Below are 21,901 nucleotides of genomic sequence, written 5' to 3'. Positions count from 1 at the left end.
GTAGACTAGAGCAGCCGGGGAACGAACCACGAACGAAACCTTCCGGTTAATAGAAAGTAGATTAATAGTGCTTTATTTACAGATTGAAATTCACTTTCTGCACATTTAAATGCTGTGTCCATTACATTTCATGCCATTCTGGGCAAATGGCATGGGCGACCGTGGCTCAGGGGGTTGGGAAGCGTATCTGTAACCGGAAGGTCGCCGGTTCGATCCCTGGGCTCTCTGTCCTGGTTGTTGTGTCCTTGGGCAAGACACTTTACCCTACCGCCTACTGGTGTTGGCCAGAGGGGCCGATGGCGCGAAATGGCAGCCTCGCTTCTGTCAGTCTGCCCCAGGGCAGCTGTGGCTACAACTGTAGCTGCCTCCACCAGTGTATGAATGCGAGAGTGAATGAATAGTGGCATTGTAAAGCGCTTTGGGTGCCTTGAAAAGCGCTATATAAATCCAATCCATTATTATTATTCTATACAATGTAATGGGATCTGTCAGTGCACAGATAGTTTCCCAGTTTAAACCCCCAGTTTAGCTGCAGGCCTTCTGTGTGGTTTATATGTTCCCTGTCAGCTGAGTTTTATTTCTATTGTAGACCCAAGTGCTGGCTAAATCAAAACCCCTCACATTTCTACAGGCTAAAGCTGTGTGCAAAGACTAAAAAGTGCCTGTTACTGATGCCTGTGGTTGTGTCAAGCTCTCCCAAACAGATGGTCAGGACAGCAGTGGTCCTTAGGCTAATCAGAAAATGGGGAAATACCAGAGGAGAGAAGAGCGAGATATTAAAGGAACAGATTGAGTAAGCTGGCAGAGTGGGAAACATATCGAGAAAGTGTCCTATAATCTAGAAACTTCACAGGGTTCAATCTGGTTTATTAGAGCTTGCTTTCAAGTGTCTCCAACTTGATTTTGGTCTTCTCCCACCTAGGACTGAAGATGGTTTCCAAAGTGAGCAGACATAAAATAGAGGAGTGAGACAGAGGAAGTGAATGCAGAGCTACAGAAGAGTTTTATTAGACATGCTACAGAGGTAATGCGGAACACATAAGAGACACCGTGAGAGGGGAAACTCAAAAAACAGAAAACCAAGTTGAACCTCCGTTGTTAGAAAAATTTTTTATCCTTTAATTGCACCAGCTTGAGTCCAAATCCTTACATTCTGAACTACATTAAAAAAACAAAAACATAGCTTTGACGATTAAAAAAAAAAAAAAATGTATATACACCAGGATTAGTTCAGAACAAATGCCTATGAAATCAGGTTTGTGATTTAAAAATAAAAGAATTCAGTGAACACTTTGAATCGTGGACATCTTCCCCATATACACAACAATTAAAATGCTCTTTTTTGTTTATATGATTTAACACTAAAGGCACCGAAACTTTGGTCCAACTGAGTAGCCCTCTCAAGTACAGTGTCACATGACAATGCAATCACAGTGGACTCATCTTTTTACTGCTTCCACAGCATGCAACACTTATGTGAGAGCCTATCATCATGCATGCTTTAAAGAACACTGTCACCAACTATTAAACCTCACTGCTATAGAAAAGAAAAGCAAGGAAGGCTTCAAAATCACATAACAAAATACTTTACTACATTGTCATAGTTTCTTATGCATGGATTGTGCTAGAACAATCTTCCACTGAACATCCCTTTGGAATAAAGGCGTTCCAGTTAAACTGCATGTCATAGGCTACCAAAAACATTTTACCTCAGGAATATTCAGCTCTCCTGCTGCTAAACTAAAAAGGAAAATGTCATCTAAAATTGGAGAAGAAACACGGCTATGCCTAGTCAGAGGCACAGCTTCTAGACTGTTCTGTCTAGATGAATAGAAAACATCTTGCATTCTCATCAACTCATTAATACTAATGTGCCTCGGTAGGAGTTTGATAAATTAACATATCCAACTGTAGGAAAAGATAGTTGAGTAAGGCACACGAGCACTGTATCTTTTCATTTAAAAATGATTCACCGATTTACATCCAACTAACGTACAGGGGGACAACCAACCATTTCAAGGTTCTGCTTGACAAAAAAATATGGAGAGACACTTCAGAAAGAGCTGGGGAGATCCAATGTTGTTCTTTTTAAAGAAAATAAAAGGATATCAAGGAATGATACAATCAAGATAACTGATTCAATCTATGTGGTCCCCCTGGTGTTCAGACAATCTAGGAGCTTGAAATAGTTCAACCATCACAGTCATAGTGTCCGGAGCCTGTGGGTCACATTCTTAAATGGTGGACTTGGAGAACGAGACTCTCAGGTGCTGGTTGCCTCCCATGTTATAGTTGTGAAGGTCGATCAGTGCCTGGATGGCTTCCTCCACTGTTGACATCTGGATCAGAGCCATCTTGCGATCTCTTGAAAACACGAAGCAGAGACAAATGCCACAGATTAACTAGATGGATGGAAGTGGCAGGATGGAGGTTTATGGGAATCTTTAACAAATGTTAGCCTGGACTTGTCCAGTAGGTAGGACAGCTGTACATACTGGAAAAATTTGAATGCTTTCACAGTGCCTCCAGTGTTGGAGAAGAGCAGCCGCAGGTCATCTTCTGTCACATCTTGTCTGCCAAAGTGAAAGACACAGACTCTAATCATACATGATTTTAGCATCAGCTCTTTTCTCCAAGTCTAATCATTTAGCAGTTTTAATATAAACTGTTAACAATGAGATCTGTTCATTAGCCACCACACCAAGAACACAGTTAATCTCTTGCATTAACAGCTGTGGTAGTTAGTAGGAGTATTTCAGAAATCCTTCGGTGGCATGTCCTCTGTGTGATGCCAACTGACCATACCAGTACTTACGGGATATTGGAAAGGTGAAGAGTGGCAGAGGGTGGAAAGATGTTCTGGAAGTTCTTGGAACCTGGTTTCTTGAAACGATGAAGTGGGGAGTTGGCAAAATCCTTGGTCAGACCTTGATCATCCAGGCCGTCCCGAGGCAATGCCACCGTCTGGTGCTTGGACAGTGTCACCCGGATGATCTTCCCGTACATCTTTTGTCCATTCAGGTGGCTCATAGCTTTAGTGGGGGTAAAAGAAATATCAGTTGGATGAATGCTATGTATCAACAGATCCCAAAGTTTTTACATTCCTATGCCATTTTAACACAGTGAAATCTTTCAACACATCCACTCAGATGTAATGTAAGATGGCGGTGTGCATGGACGCAGCGGCTCGTCTGGGGACAGGTGAGAGTGGAAGTTTTGTTTGTTTTGCAAATCCAACATTCTGGCTGTAAAACTTGCAGCCAAGAGACCTTACTAAAAATCAGGGCAAAGTACGTTGTTTGAACTACAATGCTTGCTTGCAACAAGAGCAGGGTGATCTGGCCAAAAATATTCATCATGATATACATTTGAAAATTTGCGATAACGATATAACTGACGATATAATTGATGCGAGACAAAATACAAAATACAACTCCACAACTTTACTAGCGCAAAAAACCCATCCATTCATTTTCACTTAAACAAGCAGCTGTTTTTTATGTGCATTAAAGCTATATAAAAATGTAACAGTGCAAATGCAAATTCCTTGCTGAATGTTTAACCAAAGGGCATTTCCAGTAGAAATGGGCTGACACATCCTCAGCATAACCATGTATGATATCCACTAAAGTTAAAAAGAGGTGCTTTGCAACATTAAACTGCAGTGTGCCAAATAAAAAAGTCAAATACGTATTTTTCGGACCATAAGGTGCACGGGATTATAAGGCACATTAAGCGAAACAAAGCAGTCAGATAAATCAAACTTTATTCAACTCATTCTTCTTGCTTCCTCCACTTCTGTACCATCGATTCATTAATGCTGTATTCTATCACAGCTGCTCTGTTCCCATGTTGTTGCAGTATATGAATGACTAACCTCGTATTGTGGATGGATTATCTCAGTTGTTCTCCTGACTGAAGTTTGGTCCGTTTACAGCATCCTGCTATGTGACTGCATTTGTCTCTAACCATCGGGAACCCTCATGTTAACTTTTATCGAGTGGAAAAGTGTTAGCGTTCATCCTCCAGCTTCACTGTGTTTATGTTATGCTAACATAGCTGTGTCGCTAGCGATCACATAGCACATGATATACCAGCTAGCCCAACTTCAGTAACCCTACAAACGTCACTGCTGTTTAGTTTCCTGTCTTCATTTATGTTGGAAGTGATAGCAGAGCTGTACATTTGAATTTTTTCAGAAATCTCTCAGTCAGAACATGCTATATCATGTTTAGGTGGAAACTAGCGAGCTAACTTCCTGCTAACTTCTAAGTCTGTTAAATGTAATAAATTCTGTTTTCATGGATGCCTGGATGTTAAACTTAATTGTTACACATGATAAAACAGCAACACTGATCATTTTATTAAAGATGAAAGAATTTAGACAGTTTTTAACTCTCAGTGTGTCGCAGTGTTCGTTTGACTTGATGGAGTTTAGGACCCAGATTACTCCCAGATTTACGAGCACCTTAGTCCGACAAATACAGTAATAACGACGGCCCGCTTGCATGTTCTACAAAAAAAAAAGTGCTTTGGTGGGTATCTGACGGACAAACACCAAACCAGTTCCACATCACTGAAGTTGCACCATTTTTACAAACTAATTCTGGTTCATCCGTTTCACTCAACGATCCGCTTTCCCCCTTCTCATTCTCCGTTGCCGCCATGTGCATATGAAAACAAATGCACTGCGCATGCGTGTTTTAACCATATTCTATCGCGATGTGTGTCCACATCTCCTCAGACCTGACATGGGCTGCCCACATTCAGGTCCAGACCAAAAAGGCTATGCAGCGCCTGTACCACCTACGACAACTGAGGAAGTTCAGGGTCTCTCCAAAGATCCTCAGGATTTTCTATACAGGCGCTGTGGAGAGCATCCTCACACAGAACATGACATCGTGGTTTGGGAACAGCTGTGTGAAGGACCCCCCCTAAACACACACACCTGCCCTCTCACATCATCTATAATTGACTGAGACAGGACTCTCTTCCAGACACTCTAAACCCAGGCACAATGTACATTTCAAATTCCTTTAATTTTAAATATGTTTATATTGTCTGTGTGTGTGTGTATATATATATATATATATATATATATATATATATATATATATATATATATATATATATATATATATATATATATATATATATATATATATATTAGGGGTGCAACGATATTCGTATCGATATTGAACCGTTCGATACAGTGCTTTCGGTTCGGTACGCATATGTATCGAACAATACAACATTTGTAATTTATTTTATCAACTTTCCTTCTGACGATGCTGTCTGTGTTGAGCGCTCAGTGAATCTGCGTTCGACTACTCCGCCTAGGCTGCACTGTCGAGCGCAGATCCACTGAGCGCTTAACACAGACAGCATAGTCAGGAGGAAGAGCGCAGGGCAAGCTAGTGAGACAGAAGTTAAGCTCTACTTGCAAGATGGACCTCCCCCACCCTCATTCAGATCTGGCGTTTGGAATTATTTTGGTTTTCATGTGACGTATGACCCTGAAGGTAAGCGCGTCATGGACTAAAGTAAAACAGTATGTTGGATGTGCCATGCAATGCTTAATTACATTGGTGTGAACTAGTGTGTTAGCGCAGTTAGCTCGTTAACGTGTTGGCCGTCTAGCCCCATGCACGGGGCGATCGGCGGTAGCTCGTTAACGGAGATTTGCCGTGTTGTGGCGTTAAGGTCATTTCAACGAGATTAACCTGAAAGCACTAGTGGGAACACAACGAATATGACTGCACATTTACGCCGACATCATCCTAGTGCAAAGACAAAAACAACAAGCATGCTACTAACTTTAGCCGAGTCATTTAGACAGCTGTTAGCACGTGATTCTCCTTATGCTGCTGAGAATATAGCCCAGAAGAAGCGGATAGTATAGCTTTTATTTTGGAAAGAGACATTTCTCTGTAATAAACTCTCTTTTCCAAAGATGAGTGATTCCTCAATCAGATACAGGGCTTGCAAAATCGCTAGCCCGACGTCCTGGAGCTAGCGATTTTTTCAGTCGGGCTACAAAAATCTCTCTGCCCTGCCCGTCGGGCTATTGTAGGAAAAATATATGTCAATGCTTTTGCATTCTTTCAGAAATGTAGCTGGGTAATTATGTCATTGGCATCGGTGAGCCACTGTCAATATGTGACATATTGAAATCGCATTTGAATTTGCGCTTGTTTTTTTGCTTTCACTTTGCAATGACAGCACTGATCTGTGAGTGATGATAATTTGTGCACCAATTCCTCTGACATCGTCTTATTAATCGTTAGCTTACTATGCAAACATGACAAGTGAAATCTCCCGCAGCAAGCTTAAACATGTGAGAGGTTGATCGCGCAGAGAATCGCTGAGCTTATGTGAGTGCGTGTGTAAAAGCAGCAGGATTTATATTTGACTACGATGACCTGGATGACTGAGAACCTTCACAGACAGATATATAATTTAGCTCTGCTGAGCCAAATAAGACAGGTCAGGGTGAAGAAGTGAGAGCCAAAGAAAAGCTTACCACAAAACGGAGAAGTTATGACAAATCAGACTATAAGGCAAAAAGAAAGTGCAGCTTTATGGTTTCATGGACAAAAGAATTTCTGGGGCTGCAATATGACGAGCTAATTAACCAGGGCTGCACATAAGTGGTCCGCAGGTGTGCATTCGCTGTCAAAATAAAAAAACACGCACAAGGGTTAGGGTTAAATTTAAAAACTGTACTTTTGAGTTAAAATATATATTTATAATTTTAATAAATGACAAATTAAAAAGGCATGAACATTTTTTTGTATCGAAAAAATATCGAACCGTGACACCAAAGTATCGAACCGAACCGTGAATTTTGTGTATCGTTGCACCCCTAATATATATATATATATATATATATATATATATATATATATATATATATATATATATATATATATATATATATATATATATATATATATATATATACACACACACACACACATATATATATAGGAAGGAAGCTGATGGCATAAGATGTAAGTACAACTCCTCCGGTTTCATATCCATCCATCCATTCGCTTCCGCTTATCCTTTTCAGGGTCGCGGGGGGCGCTGGAGCCTATCCCAGCTGTCATAGGGCGAAAGGCGGGGTACACCCTGGACAGGTCGCCAGTGTGTCGCAGGGCTAACACATAGGGACAGACAACCATTCACACTCACATTCACTCGCACATTCACACCTAGTGGCAATTTGTATTATGCAATTAACCTATCCCCACAAGCTGCATGTCTTTGGATGGTGGGAGGAAGCCCGAGTACCCGGAGGGAACCCACGCAAACACGGGGAGAACATGCAAACTCCACACAGAAACACCCCGGCCTGATGGTGGAATTGAACTCAGGACCTTCTTGCTGTGAGGCAACAGTGCTAACCACCGTGCTGCCCCTGGTGGCACGGCAACTCCTCCGGTTTCATATGCAAAACAAATTATTGCGCTAGCTTACGCAGTTCCAGTTCTACAGGCATTTAAAGGGTTAACAATAACAATGTATTGAATAATGACTTTAAAAAATAATATAAAATAGTGTGCAAATACTGATAACAGTGCAAATGTTTGCAATATAAAAAATAAATGAAAAATGTAAACATCTATGTTTAGTGAACTTTGCAGTGTTGCTCTGTGGCGCAGCTATGACACCGTAGCAAAGTTTACACACTGTGTCTACTTGATCCACGTCTGACTCCACGAACCCATAATGGGTCACTCTCCTCTCCAAATAACTTCTGCTTAACTTTCCGAGCTTCCCTTGGGTCTTCTTAATTGTTGTGACACGTGTTGGAAATGCAGAGAGGTGCGCTTGATTTGCCACACGGAGCAGCGCGAGAGTAAAGCACGAGGGAGGGGCTAATAATCGGCTCAGTCATTTTTAATGATCATTGAAAGCCCAGATCGTAATTGTGATTAAAATTCGATTAATTGAGCAGCCCTAGCTAAACGTAGCCAAAACGAAAGAGATGATCATCAAGATATGTACATTACATATCTCAATCAACAGTCATGGTAGTGTTTTAGTTTAAGGTTTTAATTATCTATCATTCTCACACAGTTGTTATTGTTATTGTTATTATTTTTATCAATATTTTGTAATTCATTTTGTATTTTAGTTTATTCAAGTGACTATTTTATAGCAACATGTCTGGCATGTATGATGTACGAGTGTCTGAATGTGGGGGATGAGCGAGAGAGATAAATATGAAGCCATCATACCAGCTCGGACGTTGCCCGGACAAGGACAGCAGGGTCAGGTGTTGAGGAACCAGGGCACCATGAATGGAAGTGGGCTACTGGAACGGCATCGGTGGGCAAGAGAAAAAAAAAAATAGGGCACTGTTGGAATGCTACTATGTAAGTAACCCCAGCGGAAGGGGTTATAGGAACAGGATGGCGGAACTATGGAATCGTCGATACCCAGCATCCACATTGATGGCAAATCAACTAGTACCTCAGTGTTCCAATATTTGGAAGAAGGGACTACTCTCATGGCTAGAGGATGGCAAGGGGGAGCCAGGATGACAGGTCAGGGGGAGTCATCATCACCCCCAACTGAGATTGGGTACCAAACCCCAAGTGCAATGGAAGAAGGATCATTGAGTGTAAGAGGAACTGACCTAATAGGATCATGGCCAAGCGTAAAACCTGGATCCAGTTCCTAAGACTAAGTGAAGTACCCTCAGAAGATCTACTAGATGATGTGAATGCAGCACTACAGACAATACCTACCGCCACCATAACCGAGACTAACCAGCTGATCTACACCACGGCAGCAGTGATCAGTGAGATGCTTAGCTACAAGTTGAACAGCCACAAGGAGCAGTACCCTCCATGGAGAAGGAGACTAGAAGTAAAGATCAAGGTAGCACAGCGGGAGGTTAGCCAACTATCGGAGTGGCAGAAAGGTGCAATAAAAAAAAGGTGCTTAAGGAGTACAGCAAGCTGTCCATATCTGAGGCCTTGGAAGCTGCCAACAGAACCATCCAAGGTGTACTCCCAGTAACAGGGGAACAATATGAGAACAGTACCACCAAGGCTGGAGACGGAACAATATTGTAAGAGCATATGGGAGAAGGACGCAACCCATAACGCCAATGCTCAGTGGCTAGTGGATCTGAGGGCAGACTACAGCAATCAGAATCAGAATCAGAATACTTTATTGATCCCTGGGGGAAATTATTTTTTGTTACAGTGCTCCATTTTAAACCAACATTAAGACAAGACAGACAATACGCTAACTAAGAATAGTACAATATATACATATATATACATACATACATACATACATAAGTCACTTATAAATAAATATTTGGAAAAGAAACATGTGTAGCTGTAGCAGCAAACAGTGTGTTAAGTGGATGCGTTGTACAGGGAGATGGCCACAGGCAGGAATGATTTCCTGTGTCGTTCAGTGGTGCTTTTCGGTAATCTCAGTCTCTCACTGAACGTGCTCCTGTGACTGACCAACATGTCATGGAGTGGGTGGGAGGTGTTATCCAACATTGTCTTTATCTTGGACAGCATCCGCCTCTCCGACACCACCTTGAGGGAGTCCAGCTCCATCCCCACAACATTGCTGGCCTTACGGATCAGTTTATTAAGTCTGTTGGCATCTGCGACCTCCCTGAACAGCGGCAGACATCCAAGAAATGGCCTCCAGTATGAAGAGTTGGACAGCACCAGGCTCTGACATGGCTCAAGTCTACTGGCGGAAAAGGTGACTGTGCTGCAGCAAGGCTTCTGACAAAAACATCTAAGTACTCCCATGTGACACCGTTGCTTATACAGATGCACTGGCTCCCTGTTGAATTCAGAGTCCATTTTAAGATACTGGTTCTGACATTTATAGCTCTTCAAGGACAAGCACCAGCCTACATCATTGAACTTTTACAGCCCTATGTCCCTAGTAGGTCCCTGAGGTCTTGTGATCAGGGCCTACTTGTTATTTACAGCATACAAGGCTGAAAACCAAGGGTGATGGAGCTTTTGCCACTGTGGCCGCCAGACTGTGGAACTCTCTTCCTCTCAAGATCTGCAGACTCAGTGGTCACTTTTAAAAAAACAACTAAAAACACATCTTTTTAGAAGTGCATTTTGTTAACTTTTGTCTCTTTTTGTTTTATACCTTGTGAAGCACTTTGGGGCGATCGTGGCTCAAGAGTTGGGAGATCGCCTTGTAATCGGAAGGTTGCCGGTTCGAGCCCCGGCTTGGACAGTCTCGGTCGTTGTGTACTTGGGCAAGACACTTCACCCGTTGCCTACTGGTGGTGGTCAGAGGGCCCGGTGGCGCCAGTGTCCGGCAGCCTCGCCTCTGTCAGTGCGCCCCAGGGTGGCTGTGGCTACAATGTAGCTGCCATCACCAGTGTGTGAATGTGTGTGTGACAGGGTGGATGACTGGATATGTAAAGCGCTTTGGGGTCCTTAGGGACTAGTAAGGCGCTATATAAATACAGGCCATTTACCATTTGTGATCTTTTATCTAGAAATGTGTTATATAAATAGAATTTTACTTACTCCCTGAGTGTGTGGCAGTACAAGTGAACGAGCTGCTAGTTGATTAGAGACACATGGAATGGCTAATCGAAGGCCAGACAGTCCTGATCCCCACGGACCCCCAGAAGGGACCGGTCCCTTCCATCTAACAACCAATAATCTGCCTGAGTACCACATGTAAGCCTGTGTCAGGTATCATAGCGGCTAAGATGAACAGGTACATGGGTCAGTATATGGCACAGTAAGGATTTGGAAAGAATACCAGAGGCGCAAAATACCAGCTACTGCCATTAATTAATTCTTCCATCTTAAATATGATCAACCCATCTCTAATCGGCTATGTACCACAGGCTTTTAAGGTGGCTGTAGTTAAACCTTTACTCAAAAAGCCATCTATAGACCCAGCAGGTTTGTATCATATCTATCTAATAGATTCCAATTGGTACATGTAAATGGAGAGCCCTCTTCACACATTAAGGTCAGTCATGGTGTTCCACAGGGTTCAGTGCTAGGACCAATTCTGTTTACACTAGCATACATTTTCACTGCTATGCAGATGACACCCAGCTCTTTCTATCCATGAAGCCAGATAACACACACCAATTAGTTAAACTGCAGGAATGTCTTAAAGACATAAAGACCTGGATGGCCGCTAACTTTCTGCTTCTTAATTCAGATCAAACTGAAGTTATTGTACTCGGCCCTGAAAATCTTAGAAATATGGTATCTAACCAGATTCTTACTCTGGATGGCATTACCTTGGCCTCCAGTAACGCTGTGAGGAACCTTGGAGTCATTTTTGACCAGGACATGTCCTTCAACGCACATATTAAACAAATATGTAAGACTGCGTTCTTCCATTTGTGCAACATCTCTAAAATTAGAAATATCCTGTCTCAGAGTGACGCTGAAAAACTAGTTCATGCATTTATTACTTCCAGGCTGGACGACTGTAATTTATTATTATCAGGAAGTCCTAAAAACTCCCTGAAAAGCCTTCAGTTAATCCAAAATGCTGCAGCAAGAGTCCTGTCAGGGACTAGAAAGAGAGCAGATTTCTCCTGTATTGGCTTCCCTTCATTGGCTTCCTGTTAAATCCAGAATTGAATTCAAAATCCTGCTCCTCGCATACAAGGTCCTAAATAATCAGGCCCCATCTTATCTTAACCTCTTAAGCCCCAAGGGAGTTTCTGAGCTTCCTGCTCGAAAATGTAACGCCCAAATTTAATTTATTATTTCTCTGCAGTTACAAACTCTGTCCTTACAATATTGGTATCAAAATAAAGCTAACACTTGGGAAATTTCATCAGTGGTGTAAATATTGAAGCAGATATTACTGTGTCAAAGTTACTGAGACTGGAACACAGAAAAAGTAAGTAGATTTTATCCTCACCTAATTATTTCTTTTTAATTTTTAGCATATAACCCATTGAAAAATATGCCTCAGATCACATTTGGTTCCAGAAATTCAGTAACCAACATATAAACATCATCTGTGCAAAGATTTATGTTTCTAAAGTGAAACAATGAAAAACTACAGCCCTGTCAATACATGAATATCCAGACGTTGTACAAAAATGTCCAATTTTGGCACACAATTGGACACCATGCCAGTTGATTTTTTTTTTTAGCATATAGTTAGGGCTGGACCAAGTGACCCTGAATCCTCCCTTAGGTATGCTGCAATAGACGTAGGCTGCCGGGGGATTCCCATGATGCATTGAGTTTTTCCTTTCCAGTCACCTTTCTCACTCAGTATGTGTTAATAGACCTCTCTGCATTGAATCATATCTGTTATTAACCTCTGTCTCTCTTCCACAGCATGTCTTTATCCTGTCTTCCTTCTCTCACCCCAACCAGTCGCAGCAGATGGCCCCGCCCCTCCCTGAGTCTGGTTCTGCTGGAGCTTTCTTCCTGTTAAAAGGGAGTTTTTCCTTCCCACTGTCGCCAAACTGCTTGCTCATAGGGGGTCATATGATTGTTGGGTTTTTCTCTTTACCTATGAAGCGCCTTGAGGCGACTTTTGTTGTGATTTGGCGCTATATAAATAAAATTGAATTGAAAATGCAAGCTCCATGAACGCACACAGCTGTGGATTCCAGCTGCATTCGTAGTTCTGCAAAGACTCCCATAGAGTCAAGCTTTTCAGTTCAATCAGCTGCATTTCGATGTCCTCTGTGTCCAGGAAATTAAGGCAAGACAAACCCAGCTGCTCATTAAAGCTTTCTGGTTTGATCAGAAAAGAAAACATTGGTCCATACGCCTGTGAATTCTGTCTCGAGTCTACGGATGTATCTGTATATTTCCATGGTGCCGATGCAGCGCTGAGCAGACAGCTCCTGAAGCATTTGAAGTGTTGGAATGTGGAAATTTCACCATCGCTTGAAAAAACTGCCAGCTAGCAACGTCCCTCTCACCAGTTGGCTAAGTTATTTTTAGCCAATTACAGGTTGAATCTGGTAGTTGGGGTTACCGTCATTAAGAAGCAGCACAACTAATGTGTCTATGCGAGCTAATTTGTGATATGAACCGCTGGCCCGGCCTTTTATTTTTTTAATGCACCTGCTCAGATTAACTCACTGCGTGACGTGCCCAGGGCTGTGCTGGGACAAAAAAATCAGCCTGGGCATTTTGACTAGAGACTGGCCCACCAAGTATTATAGGAAAAGCCATAAAGCCTTTGAATGAAAACAAACGCTGTTGTGACAGTGATGTACAGTCTTGTTGGTATATGTATGATTTCTATACATTTTACATCTGATAAAAACTTTGGTTGTAAGATTCAGATAATTATTTAATAAAAGTGAGACATTTTAAGTGAGAATAACAAAGAAAAGTATTTCTCTGTGCCCCCCTTTCCCTGTTAATGCCCTACCTGGCCCCTGGCAAAACTTTACAAGATCCGCCCCTGCACAGTTACCAGCTGTCAGCTACTTAGAAAAGGATCCTGGTGTTATTTGTCTCTCAGAAACAGTTCATAACTTCCCTTCAACTCACTCATGTCACCTAAAAGGTAAACCTGTTTCTCCATCACCTGTTCAGCTCTGATGATCCAGTAAGGACATCTCCTGCTTTCAGCTTCATGTTTACCTCTCACCAGATAACCAAACCATATCATGACCAGCAGCTTTTTTACAGCTGTGGCTCCAGCAAACATCAGCTGATACTAGAAATTAATATTAAATAAATTCTAACAACAGCTGATCAAGCTTAAACGTGCTGCTGTTGTTTAACGCGACATGCGCTGGTTTCTTCTTTCTGGCGCAAAGTGGACGATAAATAAACACGAGAGAAAAGCCGATCAGCTGATCATTGATCAGTTTCATGATTGAAGTAGAAACAGGAGAGAGAATGAGAGAAGAAGAGCCAGTTATGCAGCGTAAATACACAGAATAACTCCAGCTTTGTGTCTTTTTCTATTCTAGCTGAAGTACGGGACAAACTGTGTTCCTTTTCAGCTCAATACAAAACGTAATATTTTCTCTGAATACGTGACGATTCCGTTTTTTACGGGACGGTTGGCAACTCTACTAACTAACCTTATGAATAAACAGCACAGAGGCACTAATCATAGCAGCACAGGAACAAGCTCTGAGCACAAGATCCATAGCGGCTGGGGTCTATCACACCAGGCAAGACCCCAGGTGCAGGCTGTGTAAAGATGCCCCTGAGACAATCCAGCACAGAAGTGCAGGGTGTAAGAAGCTAGCAGGCAGGGCATACATTGAACGCCATAACCAAGTGGCCAGCATAGCATACAGGAACATCTGTGCCATGTATGGCCTGGAAGTCCCAAGGTCAAAATGGGAGACGCCCCCAAGAATGGTGGAGAATGGCCGAGCTAAGATCCTGTGGGACTTCCAGATACAGACAGACAAAATGGTGGTGGCTAACCAAGCTGGAAAATTACCAAGTGCTCAGAGAAGAGCTCAAGAAGATGTGGAGGGTGAAGGTAGCAGTGGCCCCAGTGGTAATCAGAGCACTTATTGCAGTGACTTCCAAATTAGGCGAGTGGCTCCAGCAGATCCCAGGAACAACATCGGAGATCTCTGTCCAGAAGAGTGCAGTCCTAGGAACAGCTAAGATACTGCGCAGGACCCTCAAGCTCCCAGGCCTCTGGTAGAGGACCAGAGCTTGGAGGATAAAGACCGCCTAAAGGGGCGAGAGGGGAATGCATTCGATCTCGAACAAAGCACTAAAAGGATTTTGTTATGTTAAATAGATGGATACTTTATTGAGCCCATAAGGGAATTTTTTTGTGTCACAACAGCATGATAAAGTAAAAATAGTAGAGTCTACAATACACAACAATAAACAACACAGTTAAAATAAGAGTGTCACAGGTGTCCAATAAGGGCCTTATATTATGAGATATAATTCCTGCAGTATACAACAGTGACAAAAAACAATGAAAAGTAAAAATGGTTTAAATAGTAAAGTAAAAGTTGGTTAAAAAAAAGTAAATGTAAGACTGGCGTTGTGTAAGAGAGAAGTGTAAGTTGCATTTAATAAATAAAATGTAGACTATAAATCTGCCTTAGAAGTGTGGAGTAGAGCAGGTGCGATGGGTTATCCATGGTGGAGCACAGTCCCGTCTCTCAATGACTCAAATGCCTCCAAGTTCTGATTTATGATGCTTCCAGCTTTGCGGATTACTTTATTGATCCTACTGCCATCTCCGGCACTGACGTATCACTGCAGACCCCACCCACCCTGGCAATGGACTGTTTAAAATGCTTCCATCTGGTAAGCAGTATAGAAACATACAAACATGCACCACCAGACTGAGGGAGAGCTTTTCCCCCAGATCTGTGAAATACATCTAAATTCTATTTGTGACTTCCTGCACACATAGATAGTGTCCATTCAACTGTTTTATAGTGCACCTCAAATCAACTCCATGCCTTTTATTTGCTAAACTGACAATGACATAATGAAGGAATTGCCCACACCTGGCCATGGAATCGACTTTGAGTCAATTAGCTAATTACTTTTGGCACGTGTTAAGGAGCAAAAACTCTTAAACCCTTCACCCAATTTCAATGTGGATACCCTCAAATGGAAGCTGAAAGTCTACACATTGTCCATATCGGTTATATAACTGTAATTGGAATAGGTTTCTGTAAACACGTATTTTTTAAAAAACAAACACACAAAAAAAACAACAACTTGTGTCTGATGTGTGCCGAGGTACCAAAACAAAACTTCGTTATGTGTGAACATATAATAACAATAAAAGATGCTTGCTCTTCTTCCAGACTTCTCCACATAGTTCCTCACCACTCCTGCCCAACCTTAAAGACGTGGTCGGCAATCCAGGAGACAGGAGAAGTGGTGATACCCACCCCGAGCAACTTCTCACTTGAATTGTTTTTCCTTGGAAAGACAAGTAATATGATTCTCACAATGCTACCAGTTCCACGCATGTGAAAGCGAGCATGTTGCAACAGGCAGATAACAGCATCATCCACCCCCACAAGAGGCTGGTAAGTGAACCGAAGAGTGTTGAGAGCATGTTTCACCTGGAAGCTAAGTCGGGCAAGAACCAGTCTCTCCAGCACCTTGATGACATGTTAACGTCAAGGTAACTGGTCTGAAGTCATTCAGACCTGATGCGACCAGGGTCTATAGCTTTGCTTTGGTGTAGTCCCTACACTTACGCTCTTAGCTGGACACCAATCACTAGGGATGGGTAGCGGTATCTGGTGCCATTATGGCACCGGTTCTGACATAACCGGTAGTAACCAGACCGAAAAGCAGCGCACATTTCAGTGCTTTTTTTTTTTTCTTGAGATGTCATACACTTTGGATTCTAGCCAATCATTTTACCTTTCCAAGGATAGTAGGCGGTACGGTACGTATGTTCTTTTAGAGCAGAGCTACAGATTAAAAATGGTCAAAGCGGTCAAAAGTCTGGCTGTACACAGCAAGAGATGCAAACTCAGCAGCCTGCAACAAGTGCTTTAAGGTGATAGCTGCAGAAAAGGCTAACATTGTTATCCTTTTACAAAAAAAAAAACCCAAACACAGCTAAACATGAGAGGTTTTAGGACAAAGTTTGTGTTTTCCATTGTTTAAGCACCGGTTCCAACCAAAGGAGGTATGTTGTATCAACAGAAAAGGCTAACTTGGTTATCATTTTGCAGAAAAAAAAGAGACTGCTAAGAGGTTTATGGACAAAGTTTGTGTTCTCCATTCTTTAAGCACCGGCACCGTTTCAAAAGTACCAGTTTGGCACTGGTATCGGATAAAACCTAAACAATACCCATCCCTACTATCACAGTCCGGTATGAGGACTGGCAGCAGGGGACCCAGTACTGACCCTGTTAAGATAGAGAGTCAGTTCATTGTTCGTGCTGTGTGCAGGCTACTGCCAATTTATCTGATTGAGGGCATCAGCTGCATCTCTCCACACCTCTTTGGTGTTATTCAGATGGACTTTGGTCTGTATGCATCTACACCTTATTAGCCCCACATTCAACTCATTCAGCAGGGCCTTCTTGTCAATGTTGATCCAGGACTTATTGTTGGAAAAAACAGCATACAGTCCTGGCTGGGATTCAATTCAATTCAATTTTATTTATACAGCGCCAAATCCCAACAACAGTCGCCTCAAGGCGCTTTAGGTATCTTCACAGAAATGTATGTAGTCAGTGATGCAGTTGATGTCAACCCCATGTGGATCACAGAGCATGTCCCTGGCTGTAGTCCTGCAGGGGCTCTGTCTTCCTTACCTTGCCTTCTCACAGATTTGTTGGCAACAGGAAGTCTTAGAAATGGAAGAACTGCGCGTGTCCATCGTTATAGCAACACAGCTGAGCGTCCCATGACGTAATTAGTATGTGACGCGCACGCTACAAAGTGGACATCGAGGCGACGATATGCCTGCTGCTCAGTCTGTGGACCATGGCATTGTTTTTTCTAGCCATTTCCTTTGTTGCCAGGTTTTAAAAACGGCGGTTTTGATTTTCATGAATGAGACACTCTCGTGACGCCACTGACTAGCCAACTGGTGGCATGCAGTCTGTTGACGTCACATTTTGGGATCATTTGGAACCATGGCCAAGTAGGTGCTAAAAAAAGGACCTGTTACCTGGTACTATGACCTAATGGCAAACCCTGAAAACTGTGACGAGCCAACCTGAATAGGTACTAATTGAAAAGGGGCTTAAGTGTCCTGTATGATGACACACAGAAGGACTCTTTATTTTTTTTATTTTATTTTGTTTTTGCATAAATGGATAACAGTTTGCTGGTAAATTGCAAACTGCATCCAGGACAAATAACCATGTTACAATGCTAACTTCATCTCTTTTAAAGTAAATGGCCTGTAAATGGCCTGTATTTGTATAGCGCTTTTCTAGTCCCTAAGGACCCCAAAGCGCTTTACACAACCTGTCATCCACCCATTCACACACACATTCACACACTGGTGATGGCAAGCTACAATGTAGCCACAGCCACCCTGGTACTGGGGCGCAAGTACCTGCAGAAAACATGCAGACACAGAGCTAGCCAATGAAAAAGCTGAGTGCATGCTGACCCAGAACCATGTGTAACAAAAGGATGAGGAAGTCAGGCTTGAGCACTGTAGCCTCTATTTCTACCTATACGTGTGTTTCTATCGGGCGATCGTGGCTCAAGAGTTGGGAGTTCATCTTTTAATCGGAAGGTTGCCGGTTCGAGCCCCGGCTTGGACAGTCTCGGCCGTTGTGTCCTTGGGCAAGACACTTCACCCGTTGCCTACTGGTGTGTGTGAATGGGTGGATGACTGGATATGTAAAGCGCTTTACTAGTCCTTAGGGACTAGTAACACACTGGTCCTTAGGGACTAGTAAAGCGCTATATATGGTAAATGGCCTGTATTTGTATAGCGCTTTACATATCCAGTCATCCACACATTCACACACTGGTGATGGCAGCTACATTGTAGCCACAGCCACCCTGGGGCGCACTGACAGAGGCGAGGCTGCCGGACACTGGCGCCACCGGGCCCTCTGACCACTACCAGTAGGCAACGGGTGAAGTGTCTTGCCCAAGGACACAACGACCGAGACTGTCCAAGCCGGGGCTCGAACCTTCTGATTACAAGGCGAACTCCCAACTCTTGAGCCACGATCGCCTCATTATAAATACAGACATTTACCATTTCTACAGTGACATCACTGGTTGCCATCTTTGCTTTGAGTTCTTATGTAAAAACTAAAAGACAGTGTGTATGTGTCCTCACGATATGCATTTGTGCTAGTGTGTGGGACTGTATTCTAATGTTTATATTGTTAGCTGCCAATTATACAAGCCTGCGTTTCAGCTCATTTTACTGAGTAAAAAAGTAACAGAATTACTTTCTCTGGCAAGTAATGACTGTGCTGCATTATATTTAAGAAAAGTGTAATGATCAACACAGGACCAAAATATTTATTACACAGCATACTATGGGACTTGCACTACAGACCAGTCAGACATCCATATAACAGAGATATCCACTTACCTAGCTGGGCCTGATTGGACTCAGACATCTGTATGAGAGCACTGTCCTTCTTGTTGTAAAGAATTTTCACCCTCTGGACATCACCATACACTCCTGTGACAGACCCAGAAGCCGGCAATAGGAGAAGAGGTTGGGACGAAAAAAAGCAGGCAGTTAGAAAAATCTCAAGGTTTCACAGGAGACAAGGATATTTAAAAACAAAGTACAGCAGAGACGACAGCATAGAAACACAGGTTTATTTTAGACTGTAGAGTGTGAGGTGTATGAAAGTGTGTGAAAAAACAGATAAAGGATAAAGAAGAAGCACCCTCTAAGCAGAAACGTTATCAAGCTATGTGAGATGGCTAAAAATAAAAACAGCATGCAAAAACCAATGGCTTAGACATGCATTAACTTCTTACTAAGTAGTAAATTTTAGGGCAAAGTAATGACATGACATAACCCAAACCAATTAACAGGCGGTCAATGAGGATTCAAAATGACCAAATCTACAATCAGCAAACAAATATAGAGAAGCTTGTAATGCTAACAATGACAATATTAATAATAACTATGATAATAATAATAATAATAATAATAATAATAATAACAATAATAATAGTAACAACAACAACAAAAAGTCAGAATGAAAGTAGAATAGAAAGAGTAGATACAAGAAAGAAAAGTAGAGCTAAAGAAAGAAGAGAGAGAGAGCTAACGATAACATACCGAAGAGGGTAAACAGACTTTGGGGCGTAACCATCTTTAGAGGGAGAGAAGAGCAACAAGCAGCGTGAGACAGGTAGAGAGGTAGAAGAGTCGGAGCGGAGCGGAGGTAGAGATGGACAGATCGATCCAGAACGGAGGTAGGTAGGAGGAATGGTGGTTTTTGTTTTTCCCCGGAGAGTGATGGAGGTGGTGGGTCATGGAGGAGGGGAGCAAGCGGTGGATGAGGGGTCATGGAGGGGAAGAAGGGTTGGTTAATATGGGAGGAAGAAAGGGTGATTGAAGGTTATAAATTTATAAAATCCCCACCAGCACACGGAGTGAAGGTGGAGCAGGGTAGAGAGAGAGAGAGAGGGGGGGGGGGGAGAGCGAGAGAGAGAGCGAGAGAGAGAGCGAGAGGGAGAGAGAGCGAGCGAGAGAGAGAGAGAAATCAGGGAGGCAAATGCAAATTTGGGTAAGGAAATTTAAAAAAAATGAGGAATGGGGAGGGACAAAAAAAATAAAATACAGGTCAGTACACTGGAATAATGCAAGTAGTTTGGTCAGAGATAATGGCTTGGATCAATGTTGTCTTTGGAGAAAATAGAGCAAAGTTTAAAAAAAAAAACTGGCTTTCATCCTAGACAAGCATGGGATAAAGGTACATTCATCTCAAATCATAATAATATTCAAACTCATTCACAACAATGGGACAAATAGAACATGCAGCAGCTGTGAGAAAACTGAATGTCTTTCAGCAATGGTGTGACACGAGTTCACAAGGAGATTAGATAGCATGCAGTATAAAAGGCAACAAAATCTTGCATGAAAGAGTTGATGTGAAGGCCACTTCAGTATAACATGGCATTCACACAAATCCACAAAGCTAAAAGAAAGCATGAGCACAGTATCTTAGCATCAGGGCTTTAAGTGGTGTAGATACTGTCCAAAGGCAGAATAACACAACCATTCACAGAGATGAGCAGAGCAGACAAGTCAGATGCCAAATCAGTTTAAACACACAAACCAAAAACAGAAGAAAAGGGATAAAAGAGCAAGCAGCAGGTGTTTGTTCCCAGGGCTTAGACACAGTTAGGAGACCACAGAATGATTTCATATGAGCTTTCATATGAGCTGAGGAGAGGTGAGGAGAGCTTAGAGAGAAAAAGAGAAGACAGACAGTTAGCAGAGTTAGATGCAGTTTGACAAGAAAAGGGAAGGTTTGATTATCAGAACAGGAAAGAGGGGAGAGGGTTCGGGTGCCTATGAAATAAACGTCAAATCCTGCAGTCACCAAGTGGACCAAAAAAGGAAAAACAGGGGGGGAGAATAAGTTCTTGCTTTTAAGAACAACACAAAATTACAGTAAAGAAATGTTCATAGGAAAAGTATTTTATAAAACTAGACCTACAACAGGAGCCCAGATGTAGAACATCAACTGCTCCACACAGCTCAGTGATTACAATGAAAATGATGTCTACACACGCTGGTTAGGAGGTAACACATATAGGCAACAGGCTATCTGAATGCGAACAAATATTATACAATCAAAGGAACCTTTGGGAAACTACAGCTTACATAAAGGAAGCCTTGTTTTTCCTGCAGTTCTAAGACTAGAAAGTTCATGAAAAGCAAACTGTGTGTTCAGTCTGTGTGTGTCTCACACAAAAGCAAAGTAAATTATCAAGATTAACAGATTCAAGTGTCAAACATGAGTTTTTTTATACACATCTTTAATGACAAGCACAAGAAAACAAATCTGGAAATAGAAAAACTGACCCACAGCGAGCAACAGAAAAAACAGGAACAGATGAATGGAGGTGGTGTGTAGGAGCGGTGGAGTTTTAATTGTAGACTTTCCATTTTACTGGTGTTACTGGTGTCAGTATTACTAACCTCTTCATTGAGGTTGCTAACCAGCAGGACCCCACTGGAGCCTGTCTGCCCAGCGAGGGCCACCCTGCCCGCTGCAGCAGCAGCAGCTGCCGCCGCACTCAGAGGGTTCAGAGCTCCTGACGGGAAGCAGACAATCACGGAGTGGAAAATCATTAACGATGTTGATGATGGTGACAATACATCATGGGAAGAACACAGTACAACCCTCTCAAACCCTGCATGTCTGACCACACAAAACTGTTTCTTTGTACCATACACAAAGACATTTTCTACTGTCTGATACACTGGATGCACTTTATCATTGTTT

General features: G+C 42.4%; 1 protein-coding gene across 10 annotated transcripts in view; it reads right to left on the bottom strand.

Annotated features, from left to right (window-relative positions):
* Positions 1 to 984: 984 nt before the first annotated feature.
* The window catches only part of LOC113028780 (polypyrimidine tract-binding protein 2-like), a 35,978-nt gene continuing 15,061 nt past the window's right edge, over positions 985 to 21,901 (bottom strand). For 7 of the 10 annotated variants that reach the window (XM_026179222.2, XM_026179223.2, XM_026179224.2 and 4 more), the window contains 6 exons: positions 21,595 to 21,710; positions 19,723 to 19,756; positions 19,015 to 19,107; positions 2,816 to 3,032; positions 2,496 to 2,573; positions 985 to 2,364 (listed from right to left, as the gene is read on the bottom strand). In XM_026179222.2, the coding sequence (XP_026035007.1) occupies positions 2,235 to 2,364; positions 2,496 to 2,573; positions 2,816 to 3,032; positions 19,015 to 19,107; positions 19,723 to 19,756; positions 21,595 to 21,710 (668 nt within the window). In that variant the 3' untranslated portion in view covers positions 985 to 2,234. Of the gene's footprint in view, positions 2,365 to 2,495; positions 2,574 to 2,815; positions 3,033 to 15,607; positions 15,900 to 17,721; positions 18,010 to 19,014; positions 19,108 to 19,722; positions 19,757 to 21,594; positions 21,711 to 21,901 lie in introns of those variants that run through there. The other 3 variants (XM_080306281.1, XM_080306282.1, XM_080306283.1) reach the window with 3 other exon arrangements.

Source organism: Astatotilapia calliptera, chromosome 9 (genome assembly GCF_964374335.1).
Source record: "Astatotilapia calliptera chromosome 9, fAstCal68.1, whole genome shotgun sequence".
Lineage (NCBI taxonomy): Eukaryota > Metazoa > Chordata > Actinopteri > Cichliformes > Cichlidae > Astatotilapia > Astatotilapia calliptera.
This window is presented reverse-complemented; position numbering and strand designations above follow the sequence as displayed.